At 48.0% G+C, this 17001-nt stretch overlaps 3 protein-coding genes across 4 annotated transcripts; 1 reads left to right on the top strand and 2 right to left on the bottom strand.

The window, feature by feature from the left end:
• The first annotated feature begins 4890 nt into the window (after positions 1-4890).
• LOC133222210 (olfactory receptor 5G3-like) lies at positions 4891-6844 on the top strand. Of its 2 annotated transcripts, XM_061371712.1 has the most exons (2): positions 4891-5809; positions 6822-6844. In XM_061371712.1, the coding sequence occupies exons 1-2, from the start codon at positions 4891-4893 to the stop codon at positions 6842-6844; spliced, it is 942 nt and encodes a 313-aa protein (XP_061227696.1). The 2 variants fall into 2 exon arrangements, with proteins under 2 accessions (XP_061227696.1, XP_061227697.1); XM_061371713.1 differs by lacking the exon at positions 6822-6844 and having other exon boundaries at positions 4891-5817.
• A 6430-nt stretch (positions 6845-13274) lies between these two features.
• Positions 13275-14250, bottom strand: LOC133222209 (olfactory receptor 5G3-like). Its single transcript, XM_061371711.1, has one exon. It carries the CDS (start codon positions 14199-14201, stop codon positions 13275-13277), a length of 927 nt encoding a protein of 308 aa, XP_061227695.1. The 5' UTR covers positions 14202-14250.
• A 1544-nt stretch (positions 14251-15794) lies between these two features.
• Positions 15795-16780, bottom strand: LOC133222221 (olfactory receptor 5AP2-like). Its single transcript, XM_061371723.1, has one exon. It carries the CDS (start codon positions 16752-16754, stop codon positions 15795-15797), a length of 960 nt encoding a protein of 319 aa, XP_061227707.1. The 5' UTR covers positions 16755-16780.
• Between the last annotated feature and the right edge of the window lie 221 nt (positions 16781-17001).

The following is a 17001-nucleotide window of genomic DNA, read 5'->3' as shown; positions in this document are numbered from 1 at the left end:
CAAACTGATAAAAAATAGAGACTCAGATCTGGACCACATCTACCTCCAATCAATGACCACTCTACCTGTCACATTTTACATTATTCCAATATATTTTCCAACCAAAATTATATATATATATATATATATAATGTTTTTCAGATGAGGTAATCAGAAAAGAACAGGTAGTTTGTTGGAGCAGGAAATGGCATTTTTATTTTTCTATGCTGGGACAATTAAAGCTATGGATTCAGACATGCACGTGTGTTTTCAGGTCTAGCAAAGAATCAGATCTTTATCAATTTGAATTTGAAGGAAATTTTTGTCAGAAGACACCTCAGAGGATCCTCATTGATTGCACGTAAACGTGAAGCAAGAGAATTTCTCAGTCTCAGTGAAAGCCCAGCTTACACATGCATGACCTCCAGACAGTTTCCTTTGGCTTTTGATTATCCTTCCTGTCACCAAATCACATTTACCAATCTATTCGAGATCATTTGCAACAAATAACATTGACTTTGTTAAATTCATGATTTATACCTTCCTGAGCTCCAGCACATAAAGCATCCTAAACCTATGGGCATTCAGTTTCTTGCTTTAAAAAGGAGTTGATATTATAACAGGCTGATTCTAAAGGCTGATTTGTTACTGACTATATTCTGATGACAATCTGAACTGTTGTATTTCTGTATAACAGAATAAATCCATCCTTGTTTAACTCTTGAATAAATCAATGTATCAGGTTTAAGCTGCCTATGTAAAAGAAACACAAACTGCATCAGACATTGCTCCATATTGTTATAAAGAAAACCCACGTTGGCAAGGCTGTTTTCTGACACACCTTTACCAAATATTACATGAGGACATGCAGAGCAAGCCCACTGCCTAAGGGCTGGTGAGGCTCTGCTGTTTGTTGGTGTTACCTCTTGTGCCTTCCCTCTGCCACCGAGTGATGGGAGCCAAGGGTTTATCCCCAGTGCAGCAGAGAACATCTACGTGCCAGCATCAGCTCTGTTAAGCACCTGATGTGAAGAGAGGGGAGCTCCTGCCAGACTCCAAGAGCCCAGCTTGTGGTGCTGGGGCTGTAAATACAGTTGCATGTGCTCTCCTGGGAGGAAGCCTCCAGGGCTGCTCATGCTTACCCAGAGGAAAACAAAGAGAAGAAACAGCAAAGGGTGAGAAATCACCTCTGAAAGGCATTGTGGTGCTTGGGCATCTGAAAGACATGGTGTGGATGAGCCAAACCTGAGCACAGCTGCACAGCAACAGTTATGGGCAGCTCATAGGATGCTTCTAGCATACTTGTGGACCATGCAAATGTTTTGGTCTGAATATGCTAACACAATGCTAATGGGTTTAGAGACATTCCAGATTTTGCACATGGTCCTCAAATGGGACATGAAGAACAAGTAACTCCATCTCTGCAGCTGCTTATGTCTCTCTGTGAACACTTGAGAGCCCAATTTTCCATCCCCAGTGGGATTATCCACATGTAGTGCCAGGAATTCCAGCAGCTGAGCTGGTGCCTCTGGACTTTCACTGTATTCAAGGGTGAAAAACAGGCATTTTGAAGCAGGGAGGAATTGTCCCAGGATGAACTAATAGGCCTTCATCCCCCTGAGCAGCCTCAGCTGGGGCTCCCTCCCCACCCTCTTCCTATTTTTCCCCCATCTCTATTTAAGCTCAGAACAGGTAGGTTGAGCTTTACTAGAGGAGCTCTGGTTTCCAGTTTAGTAGGAGCTCAGCACACCTATGGAATATTTTGGTGGTCAGCTAGGATTTCTCATATATCTTCCTAGCAAATTTTTCACCTGATCCTGCAGAAGGGATTGACTTGACCTGACTTGGCTTGGTCTTGAGTCTGCCTCCTCATCACCAACTTTCCTGATGCTCTGGAGCTTTGGTTGCACTTGGCCCAGGTCTCTGTTCCTGCCCTACTTCTCTTGCTCAGGTACTGTGGGATGGTCCCTGCACATTAGTGTGCTCTCCTTTGGCTCTCTTTGTAGAGATTCAAGAGACAAACCACTGTGTCACTCTCCAGGCTCCTGCAAACTAAATTCCATCACCCTCTGCACCCAACAGCCCAGCCAGTGCTCACTGCTCTGGCAGTCCTTCTCCGTCCAGAACATGTCCCTACATGGGCAAATTAGGAGAAAGACTTCTCAATGATGGAAGTAGATTAATAAATTGATTCTTACATTCAAGTGTTATTATCTTATCATTAGTGCCTACTTCTTTACCAAGTACAGCATTAGACTTTTAGTCATCAGTAGATTGACAACACTTTGGTTTGGAAGTAGCTTTGGCACAATGTTTATCTGCTGGTTTTGTCACAGTGGACACCAGAGCTTCACTGACACCAGGGACTTTGGTTTCCCCAACCTCTTCCTTAGGCATCCAGGCCTGGTTTAGAACCACTTTTAAGTCTTGCTTTCTTCCTACGACTGGTGTGTGCAACAAGATCACAGACAATCTGAGTTATCTACACTCTTTTATTGCCTTTAGTGTTTTTTTCCCCTCCATCTTGGTCTTTTCAGATATACCCTTGACACGGCTCTGGAACGGACTGGAACGCCAAATGATGCCCAGATTGTGGCAGTGTGCACTACGGGGGGATCAGGCTGATCTCTGGTGGGAATCTGTGTGACATGCACAGGGTGCCCAGAGAAGCTGTGGCTGCCCCATCCCTGGCAGTGCTCAAGGCCAGGTTGGACACAGGGGCTTGGAGCAAGCTGCTCCAGTGGAGGGTGGCAGGGCTTGAACCTGGAGGAGATTTAAGCTCCTTTCCAACACAAATCTTTCTGGGATGCTGTGATGGGCTTGGGAGCATCCATCAGAGCCACCAGCAACAGGGACAACCCAAAGCATCCCTTCAGAAGGGCCCTTTCCCCCATTGCTGCCTATTTCACTCCTTTACCACACTCCTCATCTGTTCCTCCCCATCTCCTTCCTTCCACTTTTGGGCAGTGCTCCCTCAGGCTCTCCGTTGTTTCTCGTGCTCCCACCACAATGGGTGGAAGAAGGTGAATGGCATCATTGAGGAGAGCTCAAGGACTGGGGCTGCCTCAGTCCCCAGAGATTTTAAGAATCAAATTCCCCAGGAAGCCATCTCCAGGCAGAGGAAGGACAGGAGGGTGACCATGAGGAGCCAGTATGGATGTACAAGGCCAAGTCATGCTTGACCAACCCGAGTGCTTTGGGTGATGTGAGCACTGATGCTTGCATGGACAAGTAGTGGCCAGCATTTACCTCACCATTAGCAAGGTCACCACAATCTTCTGTTGGGTCTTTGCAGCCAAAATTGTGAGCGATAGTTTGAGTACAAGGAATTAAAGATGAGTGGAAAGCTGGTTCATTGTACATGGTGTTTGACATTGCTGATGGACACTGGCACCAGTTCCCATCAATAAGGTCCCCCTCAGCTCCCTGCCATAATAATGTCAAACATGGCCCCTATGAAGCTGTAGCTGCCTCAGAAATGCTCCAAAAGTGGATGTGAAAGGTGGGGTTGTTCTGTGGTTTGCTCTAAGGGAGCCCAAAGCCCTGTTGCTTGCTCAAGCTGAGGTCATCTCCTTTGGGTACACTTCTCCAAACCAGGCAGCACAGAGAAGAGATAATGATCTGCTGTGGGGCTTGTCACCTCCTGCAGCCCAAAGGGATTCACAGTCCCACATCCCCACATCACTTGAAATAGGAAGGGGGTTTGCTGATGCTGGTTCATTCCCAGGCTCCCTGCACAGCTCCAGGCACGTTCATCTCCACATCCATCTTTGGGAGCATCAGGAGGGCAGCAGAGACAGAGCTGAGATGTAAGTGAGGGGCAGAATCTCTCAGCCCATCATTCTCCTGTGGTTCTCTCTTGCCAACAAGCACCAGCTCCTGTCTGCAGCTCCTGCCCTACTGCAGGTTCTTGAGCTCCAGTTCCTGATGATGCTCTGGGCTTCCCAGGGAGCTGCTTCTGCTGTGTCCTCCCCATGCTGCTCCTGAGAAGGCAGGTTTGGAGATCACCCTGCTGGAGAACACCCTCAGGAGGCTTCCTCTCCTCTGAGCACAAAGGTTTCCTGGATGAGCACCAGAAGCTTTCCTGTACAGGACATTCAGGGTGTTCCCCATTGCTGAGATGAGGCAGGTTCAAAAGATGACTTTATTCCCCCAAAAACGTGTTCAAGAAGAGATCGCTGAACTCTGGAGATTGTCCATTTCTACTGGAGACTCAAGGAATAGGTTAAAGAATGATGAAAAGGTTTTGGATCTGACAGAGTATGTCAGGAGAGAGGAAACCGATATAAAGCACTGTGTAAGGTTGCATAGGATCATAGTATGGCTTGTGTTGGAAGAGACCTTAAATCCCACCCAGTTCCTGTGATGGGCAGGGACACCTTCCACTAGAGCAGGCCTTTCCATAGGTCAGGGATTCCTTCCAGTTAGGAAGAAACTGAAGCAGAGAGGGAAGAAGCAGGTGGCTGGCAATGCCCATGAGAGGATGAAGGATCAAATCTGCACTGTGAAAGCACCACCTTTCTCTGTGTTCCAGGTTGAGACGGGGGCCCCAGGCTGAGCACTAAGATAGGCGATGAAGTGCAGCACTGAGGTAAGGTTACTCGGGCGTGCAACCTCCCCACTGCTTTCCACAGAGGTCATTGCTCAACATCTCAAGGTGAGCCAGAGGAGCACACACCACGTTGTGCCATGGTGTTTAACTGCTTCAGCACCCCTTTGTTCTACCTGTGCTGGCACAGGACTGTCCCCAACCTGTTCCTCATTGATCTGTGCCTGAACTCTCCCTTTCCATCCTGCAGGACTGTCTCTGAGCAGCTCCCACCACACAGAGGCTTTTCCACCTGGGACAGCACTGCCTCTTGGAGAAGAAACCTCCAGCCAGGAGCTCACACAGAAAGCACCATCCAGCCCATGGCACAAAGCAATTGCACCCAAGCGACCGAGTTCAGCCTGGTGGGGTTCACAGAGGAGCCGGTGACTCAGGTCTACTTGTTCCTGCTCTTCCTGCTCACCTACCTTGTCACCATCGGGGGCAACCTGGGCATCATCATCTTAATCAGGGCCAGCCCCAAACTCCACTCCCCCATGTATCATTTCCTGGGCAACCTGGCCTTTGTAGACCTCTGTTGTTCCACCATCATCACCCCCAAGATGTTGGTTGACTTGATGTCAGAGAAGAAGAGCATTTCTTATGGTGGGTGTGTGGCTCAGGTCTTCCTCTTTGATACCTTTGCAATAACTGAATGCTTCCTGCTGGCTGCAATGGCCTATGACCGTTACGTGGCCATTTGCCACCCCCTGCTGTACCCCCTTGTCGTGTCCCCAAAGTGCTGTTTCCAGCTGGTGACTGGCTCGTACCTCGTGGGGCTGACCAATGGCATGGGACAGACCATCAGCATGTCCACCCTGTCCTTCTGCAGGTCCATCGTCATTGACCTCTTCTTCTGTGACATTTCCCCTCTCATCTCGCTCTCCACCTCTGACACCACCCTCAGCCACATCATCCTGACCACTGCAGCATCCCTCTTTGGTGTGTCCAGCATCCTGGTTATCCTGCTCTCCTACGTGGCCATCATCGCCACCATCCTGAGCATCAATTCAGCTGAGGGCAAGCACAAAGCCTTCTCCACCTGCACCTCCCACCTCACCACTGTCAGCATCTTCTATGGGGCATCCTTCTTCACGTACTTAAACCCCATCTCAAACAGCTCAAGAGGAGCAGATAAATGGGCTGTGGTGCTCTACACCGTGATGACTCCCATGCTGAACCCCTTGATCTACAGCCTGAGGAATAGGGAGGTGAAGGAGGCTCTGAGGAGACTCTTGAAAATAAAATGATCTTGAATGTTTTAAGTTTAGGGCCAGGTATCACAGTATCACAGTATGTTAGAGATTGGAAGGGACCTCAAAAGATCATCTAGTCCAATCCCCCTGCCGGAGCAGGAACACCTAGATAAGGTTACACAGGAACCATGGGGATGTGAGGGAGATGCTCAGCTTTTTGTTAAGTAAGGACAACATGTCACACCTGGACAAGGCACTGGTTGATCTGATTGAGAATACAAATAATTTCACTCTCCAAACTTTGATAATTGTATTTAGCAGTTTATTTCACCTAATTGGTTAATTAGTAGTTTATTTCACCTAATGAAGAAACAGGTAGGCAACTACAAGCATGCATTTCTCTTCATCTTAGGATAAGGGGGGACCTTATTGCTCTCTCCATTTGACTGACAGGAGGATGGAGCCAGGAGGGGCTGGGCTCTGCTCCCAAGGAACAAGGGATGGGACAAGAGGAACCGGTTGCAAGCTGCACCAGGGCAGGTTTAGATGGAGCTGAGGAACAATTCCTGCCCCAGAGGGTGCTCAGGCATTGGAAGAGGCTGCCCAGGGCAGGGCTGCAGGCACCGGCCCTGCAAGTGCTCACACACTGTGGAGATGAGGCCTCAGTGCCATGGATTAGTGGTGGCCTTGGCTGTGCTGGGGAACGGTTGGGCTGGATGAGCTTGAAGCTCTTTTCCGTTTTGCTTTCCCTTTTGCTTGGCAAATGAGAATAAACAGAGAGTGAATTCTGCCTTCCCAGTGAATCAAACTCCATTTCTACACAGAAATTGTGTTGTGAAGTCATTGAGGTCCTTAAGAAAAGGACACCAACACCTTTAGCAAGAAAAATAGAGATGACAGCAAATAAGTGTGATGCCATGCAGGAAGTATTTTTATGAGTTGATATACAAACCTCATTTAATGATTTCCAGCACTATTCACCTAATTTCATTGCAGAGAGCAAAATTTTAAGTGAAATATGGTACTTGTGTGACCTCTGTTATGACTGAAGGCGCTTTGAAAGCATTTTAAGATGTGGTAGTGATGAATCCCCACCAAAGGGCAGAAACCATCATGGAACCCCTGTCCCCTGCTCCACAGCTTTGCTTTCCATTCACCTGTTGGCAGCAATAAAAGCCATGATCTCCATGGCAGCCTGACCACAACAGAGCACAGGAGCTGTGGTGCTGCTCAGCAGCCTTCAAACCTGATACGTGGCAGCCCATGGCAGCCTGGAGCAATGGCATTGCCTGCCCTGATGTCTCTCCTGTTGCTTTCCTGCACAGAGAGCTGATGGGTGATGAGCAAACATTGCATACATAAACCACCCCAAAACACTCCAATGTGTGCATTACCTCAGCCCATAGAGCTGCAGCCTCTGCCAGGACCATGGTGAAGCCTGGAGCCATGGCTGAGCCTGAGGGCTGTCCTAGAGACATGAAATAACCTGGGCTGGAGGGAGAAGCTCCATGGCTGGATTCAGTTAAGTCAGGATCTAAGTGGTTTGCTCATTTCATTACAACACACAACTGACAGGCACCCAGGGTCAATCAACTGATTCCTGCTTTGTTCCCAAAGCTTCCTGATATTCCCTGGTTATTATTTAACCCAGATGACGGTTGTGTTCCTGCTGAGCCTTGGGGACAACCAGAGGCAGAGGTTTCACAGCCCCCTTGTCCCTACAGGCCCTTGTCCCAAGCCCCTCTCCTGCTTTCTTGTAGCCCCTCTTAAGGTATTGAAAGGCCACAATAAGGTCTCTCTGGTGTTTCTACAACAATATTCAATGACTTTATGTCCAGCTGGTCTCTCCTTCACCATCACCAAGTCTTTAAAAAGGAACATGAACTCTTAGTGTCTTGGAAACACAAGTCTGTGGCTACAACCCTATTGCTCTGCTCACTGTGGCTTCACACTGGAGCTGTTCTCAAACCCAAACCTTTTTGCTCCTTGTTCTGTGTGTTTAAGGAAACCAGTGGTTTGCTGTGTCTAAGGGCTGCCACTGCCTTCAATGGGGTTATCATCTGACCATGAGAGCAGAGCAAACACCAGGTGAGCTTCTAGGAAGCAGAAGCAGCAGCCAGCATTGCAATGCATCTGCCTGGTGGGTCATGATGAGCAGGCAATGAGGAGGCTGGCTTCTGGCATTGCTGCTGCTGAGCTCCTAATGGCTTTAGCTCTCCCCTTCCAGGTGGAGCTGCTTTCATTGTAGTTAAATCTGGTTTAAAGGCAGTTGAGCAAATGCTGGGTAGGTGCTGCCTCCCCTTCTTTGGGTTCTTAGTGACTGGATTGAGGAATCACCTCAAATGTCTCTAAGCAATGACTTATCTCCTTACATTTGAATGCACTATGTCACCTCTATGTGTTTACTGGGTCCATCAGCTCCCTTTATTGTTGAAGGAGATTTGGTGGGGTTCCTGCATCTCACTGCAAGGCAGACACCTCCATTGCTGCAGCTGAAGAGATCTGAATGAACTCTGCTGATTGCATTGGCCTGAGTCTCATCAGCTGTAATGGGACCGTGGCTCATAAACAGGTGAGGAGAGACACTCAGGTTTGTCTCTTAGTATGAAGTGTATTTAAAAGTGATTGAATAGGCTTTGGAGTTCTTGCTCTGTCTCCTTTAGCTGGGGGATTAGAAAAGACCCAGAAGGTAGAGAAATGTGGTTTTTCTTCTTGCTTTTGTTTGGAAAGGATTTGAAGAGTTGTGCTTCAAGCACACTGCACTGTGGTGATGACTCCTCTCCATTGTGTGAAATCCAGATTTATGGGAAGATCCAGGAATATGGAGTCCCACCTTTTCTCTAGGTTGGCTGGAAACTAATGACACTAAGCTGGGAGGGGTGGCCGACACGCCAGAAGGCTGTGCTGCCATCCAGAGGGACCTGGACAGGCTGGAGAGCTGGGCGGGGAATAACTTGATGAAATATAACAAGGGAAAGTGTAGAGTCCTGCATCTGGGCAGGAACAACCCCAGGTTCCAGTATAGGCTGGGGAACGACCTGTTAGAGAGCAGTGTAGGGGAGAGGGACCTGGGGGTCCTGGTGGACGACAGGGTGACCATGAGCCGACACTGTGCCCTTGTGGCCAAGAAGGCCAATGGCATCCTGGGGTGTATTAGAAGGGGGGTGGTTAGTAGGTCGAGAGAGGTCCTCCTTCCCCTCTACTCTGCCCTGGTGAGACCTCATCTGGAATATTGTGTCCAGTTCTGGGCCCCTCAGTTTAAAAAGGACAGGGACCTGCTGGAGAGAGTCCAGCGCAGGGCAACTAAGATGATTAAGGGAGTGGAGCATCTCCCTTATGAGGAAAGACTGAGGGAGCTGGGTCTCTACAGTTTGGAGAAGAGGAGATTGAGGGGTGACCTTATTAGTGTATATAAATATATAAAGGGGGAGTGTCACGAGGATGGAGCCAGGCTCTTCTCAGTGGCAAACAATGAAAGGACAAGGGGTAATGGATACAAATTGGAGCACAAGAGGTTCCACTTAAACCTGAGAAGAAACTTCTTCTCAGTGAGGGTGACGGAACACTGGAACAGGCTGCCCAGGGAGGTTGTGGAATCTCCTTCTTTGGAGACATTCAAGACCCGCCTGGACGCGTTCCTGTGTAACCTTATCTAGGTGTTCCTGCTCCGGCAGGGGGATTGGACTAGATGATCTTTTGAGGTCCCTTCCAATCTCTAACCTACTGTGATACTGTGATACTGTGATACTGTGAAACTGAGCTACCTTAGTTTTCCTTAATGTAGAAATGAAAGGCAGAGTCTCAGTTTGGTCTTACTCCCATTAAAACTGATGGCCAAGGTGTCTCTCTATTGTTTTTAAAAGAGAATTGGGAGATATTAGAATGGCTTCTTTTAGACACCATTGGTGCCCTGGAGAAGGGAACCCTACTGAGGTCCTGGTGGAAGAAGCAAGGAGAACTTCAAACACTGGTGAGTTCATCTCTGTGTCTGCCTTTACCACTATTGATGGCTTGGAAAGAGATGGGGCTGGATTGAGCTGAGCTCTTAGGCAGAAGCTCTTCCCTGTGAGGGTGCTGAGGCGCTGGCACAGGGTGCCCAGAGAAGCTGTGGCTGCCCCATCCCTGGCAGTGCTCAAGGCCAGGTTGGACACAGGGGCTTGGAGCAAGCTGCTCCAGTGGAAGGGGTCCCTGCCCATGGCAGGGGTTGAAGCTGGATGAGCTTTAAGGTCCCTTCCAACAAAAACTGCTCTGGGATTCTATGATGCAGGCCCATGAAATTGTCCTTAATACACAAACATGCCAACACACTGATCCTCCAGCTCACTGGCTTTGGGCATGAGCCATCTCTGTCAAGCAAGGCACTTGTAGAAGTGAACTTTGCTAACAAAGAAGAAAGTTTCTTTCTTGTTATCCCCAGCTAATTAATCTCTGATGGCTTGTTATGAAGAATGAGGTAAGTCACATCCAAGTCTTCTGAGAAGCTTTCATGGTGATGAGGAAACTTCCTTGGTAACCCCAGAAGGTCTTGTTAAAGCTGATGACTCCTGGAAGGGTGGTTGGTCCCCAGGGACCGATTCTTGCTTTGGCAAAGTGAGCAGCACCTCTTGTGATGGAAATAGCTCTGAATGCTTGTATTGGGAAAGCCTGGATCTCGGGCCTGCTGGAGAGCTTTCTGTGCCCATACAAGCTTGGTCATACTCATCTCTTTAAAGACACATCTCTGTCTTCATTACATATGCAGATAATGTGGTTCTTGCCAATGGGGTGCTTTGTCCCTATCTACTTTTGACCCCCTAGTAAAGGGAGCTGTGGAAGCTCATTGCATTTCTTCTCACCTTTGGACCTGCTCAAGGAAACCTCATACTTGAAACTTCTTGTCATTATTTGCCTTGGGATGGATGTGCTTGTGTCTTTTAGGCTGTGAGGCAAGTTGGAGTCCACTACATCCATCCTCCGTGTCTGACTGGCTTTCATAAATGTGGTTTTCCTACTATTATGAATTTTGGATTGGAGAATAAGCATGGAGATGGGGTCAGCTGACTCAACATTTACAGTTCATTGCCCAGTTATGTGATAGTCAGGTCCCTTCTAGAATGGATAGAAATAAGAGGATATTTAATAATGTCATAGGTTGGTAAGGATGGATGTGGTCCAGAGCAGGTCTGAACATCAGAAGGACTTGTACCATGCACCCTCTGTCCCTGGTATATGCATCTTAGAATAGATTTTTCTGGATTAAACTAATTCCAGTCAGGATATGAAGGCCGCCTGGAGTTGAAACTGCATCAGCTGCCTCCCTCAAACCTATTTTCAGTTTGTTTTAATCCAAAAGACAGGACAAGAGGAACCGGCCTCAAGCTGCACCAGGACAGGGTTAGATGGAGCTGAGGAACAATTCCTGCCCCAGAGGGTGCTCAGGCATTGGAACAGGCTGCCCAGGGCAGGGCTGCAGGCACGGGCCCTGCAAGTGTTCACACACCGTGGAGACGAGGCCTCAGTGCCATGGGTTAGTGGTGGCCTTGGCAGTGCTGGGGTAAGGGTTGGCCTGGGTGAGCTTAAAGGTCTTTTACAACGTGGTTGGTTCAATGAGTCCAAAAGGAGCCCAGTTCATGCAGCCTGACCCCAGCCTCTGATGGGGGTGGAAACACAGTGAGGGGAGGATGCTCTGTGTGTGTGTGTGTGTGTGTGTGTGTCTTCACACTTGAACTCTTGAAACTGCTCTCTTTCTCTGAACAAATACTAGAGATACAGGAACACACCTCCACCAAGCACAGATGGAGACACAAAACTCTGATTTAATGACTCAACTTTTATTTATCTGAATTTGAAAAGTTGAAAGTACTTCAGATCTCCTCATTCCTCCTCCTAACAGTCTTAAAAGATTTATTTTAATTTTCCTCTCAGTTGGACTAAAACTTTATAAAGGAAAAAAGAAAAGATAATTTAAGAATTCAGCAACCAGATTTTTTGCATGTTTCCCCTTAAGTGGTGGTGGAAACTCTCACTTAAGTTGCAGGGAAGGAGACAGATGCAGTGAAATGGTCCCGGTCAGGTTTGGTTGCCCTCCTATAGAAATGTGGTGCCATTTGCTCTGTCCTTAAGGGCCGAGAACATTGCCATGCACTTGACATGTACATCATGCAACCTTCAGAAGGGTTGGGTCATTCTGGAGCCCCATTGGGAGATACTAGAATGGCTTCTTCTAGACACCATTGGTACCCTGGAGAAGGGAACCCTACTGAGGTCCTGGTGGAAGAAGCAAGGAGATCTTCTTCAGACACTGGTGAGTTCATCTCTGTGTCTGCCTTTACCACTGTTCATGGCTTGGAAAGAGATGGGGGTGGATTGAGCTGAGCTCTTAGGCAGAAGCTCTTCCCTGTGAGGGTGCTGAGGCGCTGGCACAGGGTGCCCAGAGAAGCTGTGGCTGCCCCATCCCTGGCAGTGCTCAAGGCCAGGTTGGACACAGGGGCTTGGAGCAAGCTGCTCCAGTGGAAGGGGTCCCTGCCCGTGTCAGGAAGTTGGGACTGGATGAGCTTCAGCTTCCTTTCTAACACATACCATTCTATGATTCTATGTCTCTAGGATAGCCCTGAGGCTCAGCCATGGCTCCAGGTTTCACCATGGCCCTGGCAGAGGCTGCAGCTCTATGGGCTGAGGTAATGCACACATTGGCATGTTTTGGTGGATTTTCCTGTATTTGTTGTTTTTCCTCCACAAATCAACTCTCTGTGCAGGAAGGCAGCCGCAGAGACACCAGGGCAGGCAAGGCCATCGGCGCAGGCTGCTGTGGGCTGCCAAGTCTCAAGGCTGCTGAACAACACAATAGCTCCTATGATTGTTTCTGGTCAGGATGCTACGGAGATCGTGGCTTTCATTGCTGTCAACAGGGAGATGGCAAGCAAAGGTGTGGAGCAGTGGACAGGGTTTTCCTTGGTAGGGTCTGCCCTTTAGTGTGGATTCATCACTAAGACGGCTTAAAATCCTTTCTAAGTGCCTTCATTCATTACAGAGGTCACACAAGTACCATATTTAACTTAAGCTCTTTGCTGTCTGAAATGAACTGAGGTGAATGGTGCTGGAAATCATTTAATGAGGTTTGAGAATCAAAATCTAAAATTACTTTGTGCCCAGTGTGCCAGTTATTTCCTGTCCTTTTTATTTATTATGTTAAAGGCGTTTTTGTCCTTTTGTTATGGACCATACTGACTGTCTAGAAATGGAGTCTGATTTAGTTCAACAGTAGAATTCATTCTCTGTTGATTCTGATTTGCCAAGCAAAAGTAGTGCAGAACAAAACACAGAGCATACCTTGAGTGCAGGGAATTATAAAAGAGTTTGCAATGTTCCTATTTGTATATGCAGGTGTTGATATCAAAGCAGCCCCTGCATCATGTAAGTTAAGGGGCAAAAGACTCCCCCAGCAAATGTTGTCCACCTGAGATACTTAATAAATAGCTGAGCATTTACCCATATCTCCATTCTATCTGGCCCTAAACTTACAGCATTCAATATCACTTTATTTTCAAGAGTCTCCTCAGAGCCTCTTTCACCTCCTTATTCCTCAGGCTGTAGATCAAGGGGTTCAGCATGGGAGGCACCACAGTGTAGAGCATCACAGCGCATTTATCTCCTCCTCTTGAGCTGTTTGAGCTGGGGTTTAAGTAAGTAAAGAAGCATGCCCCACAGAAGATGCTGACAGTGGTGAGATGGGAGGTGCAGGTGGAGAAGGCTTTGCGCTTGCCCTCGGCTGAATTGATGCTCAGGATGGTGGTGATGATGGCCACGTAGGAGAGAAAGATAACCAGGATGCTGGACACACCAAAGAGAGATGCTGCAGTGGTCAGGATGATGTGGCTGAGGGTGGTGTCAGAGGTGGAGAGCGAGATGAGAGGGGAAATGTCACAGAAGAAGAGGTCGATGGTGCTGGAGCTGCAGAAGGACAGGGTGGACATGCTGATGGTCTGTCCCATGCCGTTGGTCAGCCCCACGAGGTACGAGCCAGTCACCAGCTGGAAACAGCACTTTGGGGACACGACAAGGGGGTACAGCAGGGGGTGGCAAATGGCCACGTAACGGTCATAGGCCATCGAAGCCAGCAGGAAGTACTCAGTCATACCAAAAAGTTGAAAGAGGAAGACCTGAGCCATGCACCCAGCATAAGCAATTCTCTTCTTCTGTGACATCAAGTCAACCAACATCTTGGGGGTGACGATGGTGGAGAAACAGAGATCTACAAAGGCCAGGTTACTCAGGAAATAATACATGGGGGAGTGGAGGTGGGGGCTGGCCCTGATTAAGATGATGATGCCCAGGTTGCCCACGATGGTGACAAGGTAGGTGAGCAGGAAGAGCAGGAACAAGTAGACCTGAGTCACCGGCTCCTCTGTGAACCCCACCAGGCTGAACTCGGTCGCTTGGGTGCAATTGCTTTGTGCCATGGGCTGGATGGTGCTTTCTGTGTGAGCTCCTGGCTGGAGGTTTCTTCTCCAAGAGGCAGGGATGTCCCAGGTGGAAAAGCCTCTGTGTGGTGGGAGCTGCTCAGAGACAGTCCTGAAGGATGGAAAGGGAGAGTTCAGGCACAGATCAATGAGGAACAGGTTGGGGACAGTCCTGTGCCAGCACAGGTAGAACAAAGGGGTGCTGAAGCAGTTAAACACCATGGTACAATGTGGTGTGTGCTCCTCTGGCTCACCTTGAGATGCTGAGCAATGACCTCTGTGGAAAGCAGTGGGGAGGTTCCACTCACCTCAGTGCTGACCCTGAGCTTGGAGACCATCCGGCTCAACCTGGAACACAGAGAAATGTGGTGCTTTCACGGTGCAGAGTTGATCCCTCATCCTCTTGTGGGCATCTCCCAACCACCCGCTTCCTCCCTCTCTGCTGGGACTTCTTCCTAACTGGAATGAATTCCTGACCTATGGAAAGAGCAGGTTGGAGAGGGCTTGTAGCAACCTGCTCTAGTGGGAGGTGACCCTCCTTGGTAGGGTCTGCCCTACCAAGGGGTTGTAGGGGTTGTAGGCAGGGGTTGGAGCTGGATCATTTTCAAGATTCCCTCCAAAAAAAAAACCCTTCTGTTATTCCAGTCATCCTTAAACAGAGATTCAGATTGGTTTCCCCTCCCTCCTGACACACTTTGTTTGCTTTAAAATCTTTTTCTGGGTTCCTTGGCTGTTCCTCAACACATCAGCAGAAATGGGCAATCCCCAGAGCTCAGCAATCTCTTATTGACAATATGTTTTTTTGTTGAGTAAATAACCTTTTGAACCTGCCTCATCTCAGCAATGGGGAGCACCCTAAATGTCCTGTACATGCGTGTAAAGCACCACTTAAAATGAATGGAAGGACCTCTTGATATGACTAGCTTGTAATTAACACTGGGTAATCTCAGCACAGTTCATCAGTCTGTGTTATGAATTATATTTTCTACAGTTCCTTACTTGAAGTGAAATCTAGTCTGAATCTGAAGCCTGGGGAGGGATTCCCCCTGATATTCAAAGGTGCAGCTTGAGACCTTGATTCCCACCAGCTTCTTCTCTTTGAAAGGCACAAACAGATGCAATGAATCTTGAAACCTTTTCTCCGACTCTTTTTCAGCAAGCAAATGTAAAACTACACTTCCTCTTCCCTCCCACCCCAGCAGCTTTAATAAAGAACTCACAGGTAAGAGTGAGGAATTTTATTGGATCTGAGGGACAGGGTCAAGAATCTTGCAAGAAAAATCATATTTATGCATGACAAAAGTTGTAACAGTATGCAGCTGATTGGTGTTTCCTGTGAGGAAAAGAGGCTTGGATAATTGAGGGTAACTTCTTCCAACAGTCTGGTGACTGTGAACTGAACTGAAGTTTGAGGCTCAGTCTCCTCTTGTTTTCTTCCAAGAAGGGTGTGATTTGGGGGGTCATTTTCTCATTGAATACTGTCATAGACTGTTGTGCAGAAACTGTGGAAGAACTTCCATAAGGTCATGAGTATTAATGGAAAATCCCAATATTTCAGTGCCCCGTAGGCTTTCACCAATGGACATGAACTGCTCATATCCTGAATGACAGAACTCTTCTATGTTGCCAGTGGTTGAAGACCCTCCTTGTGCACTTGTTCAGAGCCTCCTTCACCTCCTTGTTCCTCAGGCTGTAGATGAATGGGTTTAGCATGGGTGTGACTGTTGTGTAGAAGATGGAGACCACCTTATCGAGGCTCCTGTGGCTAGATGGAGGTTGTAGGTACATGAAGAATGCTGTCCCAAAGAACAAGGCGACAGTCATCAAATGGGAGGCGCAGGTGTGGAAGGCTCTGGCCTTGCTCTGTGCTGAGCACATCCTCAGCACAGTGCGGATGATAGAGATGTAGGAGAGTAAAATGAGCACGACTGCACCCACCACATTTATGGTGACAAATGCAAAGATGACCATTTCACTGCTGTGGGTGTCAGAGCACACAAGTTTTAGCACAGGGACAACATCACAGAAGAAGTGGTCGATGTGGTTGGGACCACAGAAGTAACCTCCAAACACGCACGACGTGTAGATGATGGCACTGAGGAAGGCGAATAGATAGGATGATGCTATGAGCTGCCAGCAGACACGGCTGGAGATGATGGTCACATAAAGCAGGGGGTGGCAGATGGCAACGTGTCGGTCATAGGCCATCATGGCCAGCAGGTGACACTCAGCACTACCAAAGAAAGCAAAGATGAGGAACTGCATCATGCAACCAGTTAAAGAGATGGTTTTGTCCTCTGCTAACAGGTCTGCCAGCATCCTTGGGGAGATGACTGTGGAATAGCAGATGTCAGTGAAGGCAAAATGGGTGAGGAAGAAGTACATGGGGGTGTGGAGGCTGGGAGACACCCGAACCAATGTGACAATGCCAATGTTCCCCACAAAAGTGACAATGTAAATCAATAGAAACAAGACAAAAAGAGGGGTCTGCACATGAGGTCTGTCTGTAATTCCTAACAGGATGAATTTAATCTGGGTGAGATTTCCTTCCATGACCAGGTGTTACCTGCTGAGGGAAAAGGAAGAGAAACATCAAACTGGTTAAAAATGGCGATTCAGATCTGGACCATGTGTAATGCCAGTCAGTGACCATTTTAAATATTACATTTTAGTGTATTCCGCTACATTTTGTAACCCACATTATCTATACTTAATGGATTTAAATCGAGGTATTTCAAAAAGAACAAGGAGCACATTGAAGCAGCAAACGTCATTGTTAGATTTCTCTTTTGGGACACTC

The sequence above is a fragment of the Neopsephotus bourkii genome, unplaced genomic scaffold (assembly GCF_033783945.1).
Source record: "Neopsephotus bourkii isolate Nb327-2 ecotype Australia unplaced genomic scaffold, CSIRO-AGI_Nbou_v1 NB_1580, whole genome shotgun sequence".
NCBI classification, from domain to species: domain Eukaryota; kingdom Metazoa; phylum Chordata; class Aves; order Psittaciformes; family Psittacidae; genus Neopsephotus; species Neopsephotus bourkii.
The sequence above is the reverse complement of the archived record's forward strand: the minus strand, read 5'-3'. Positions and strand labels throughout refer to the sequence as shown.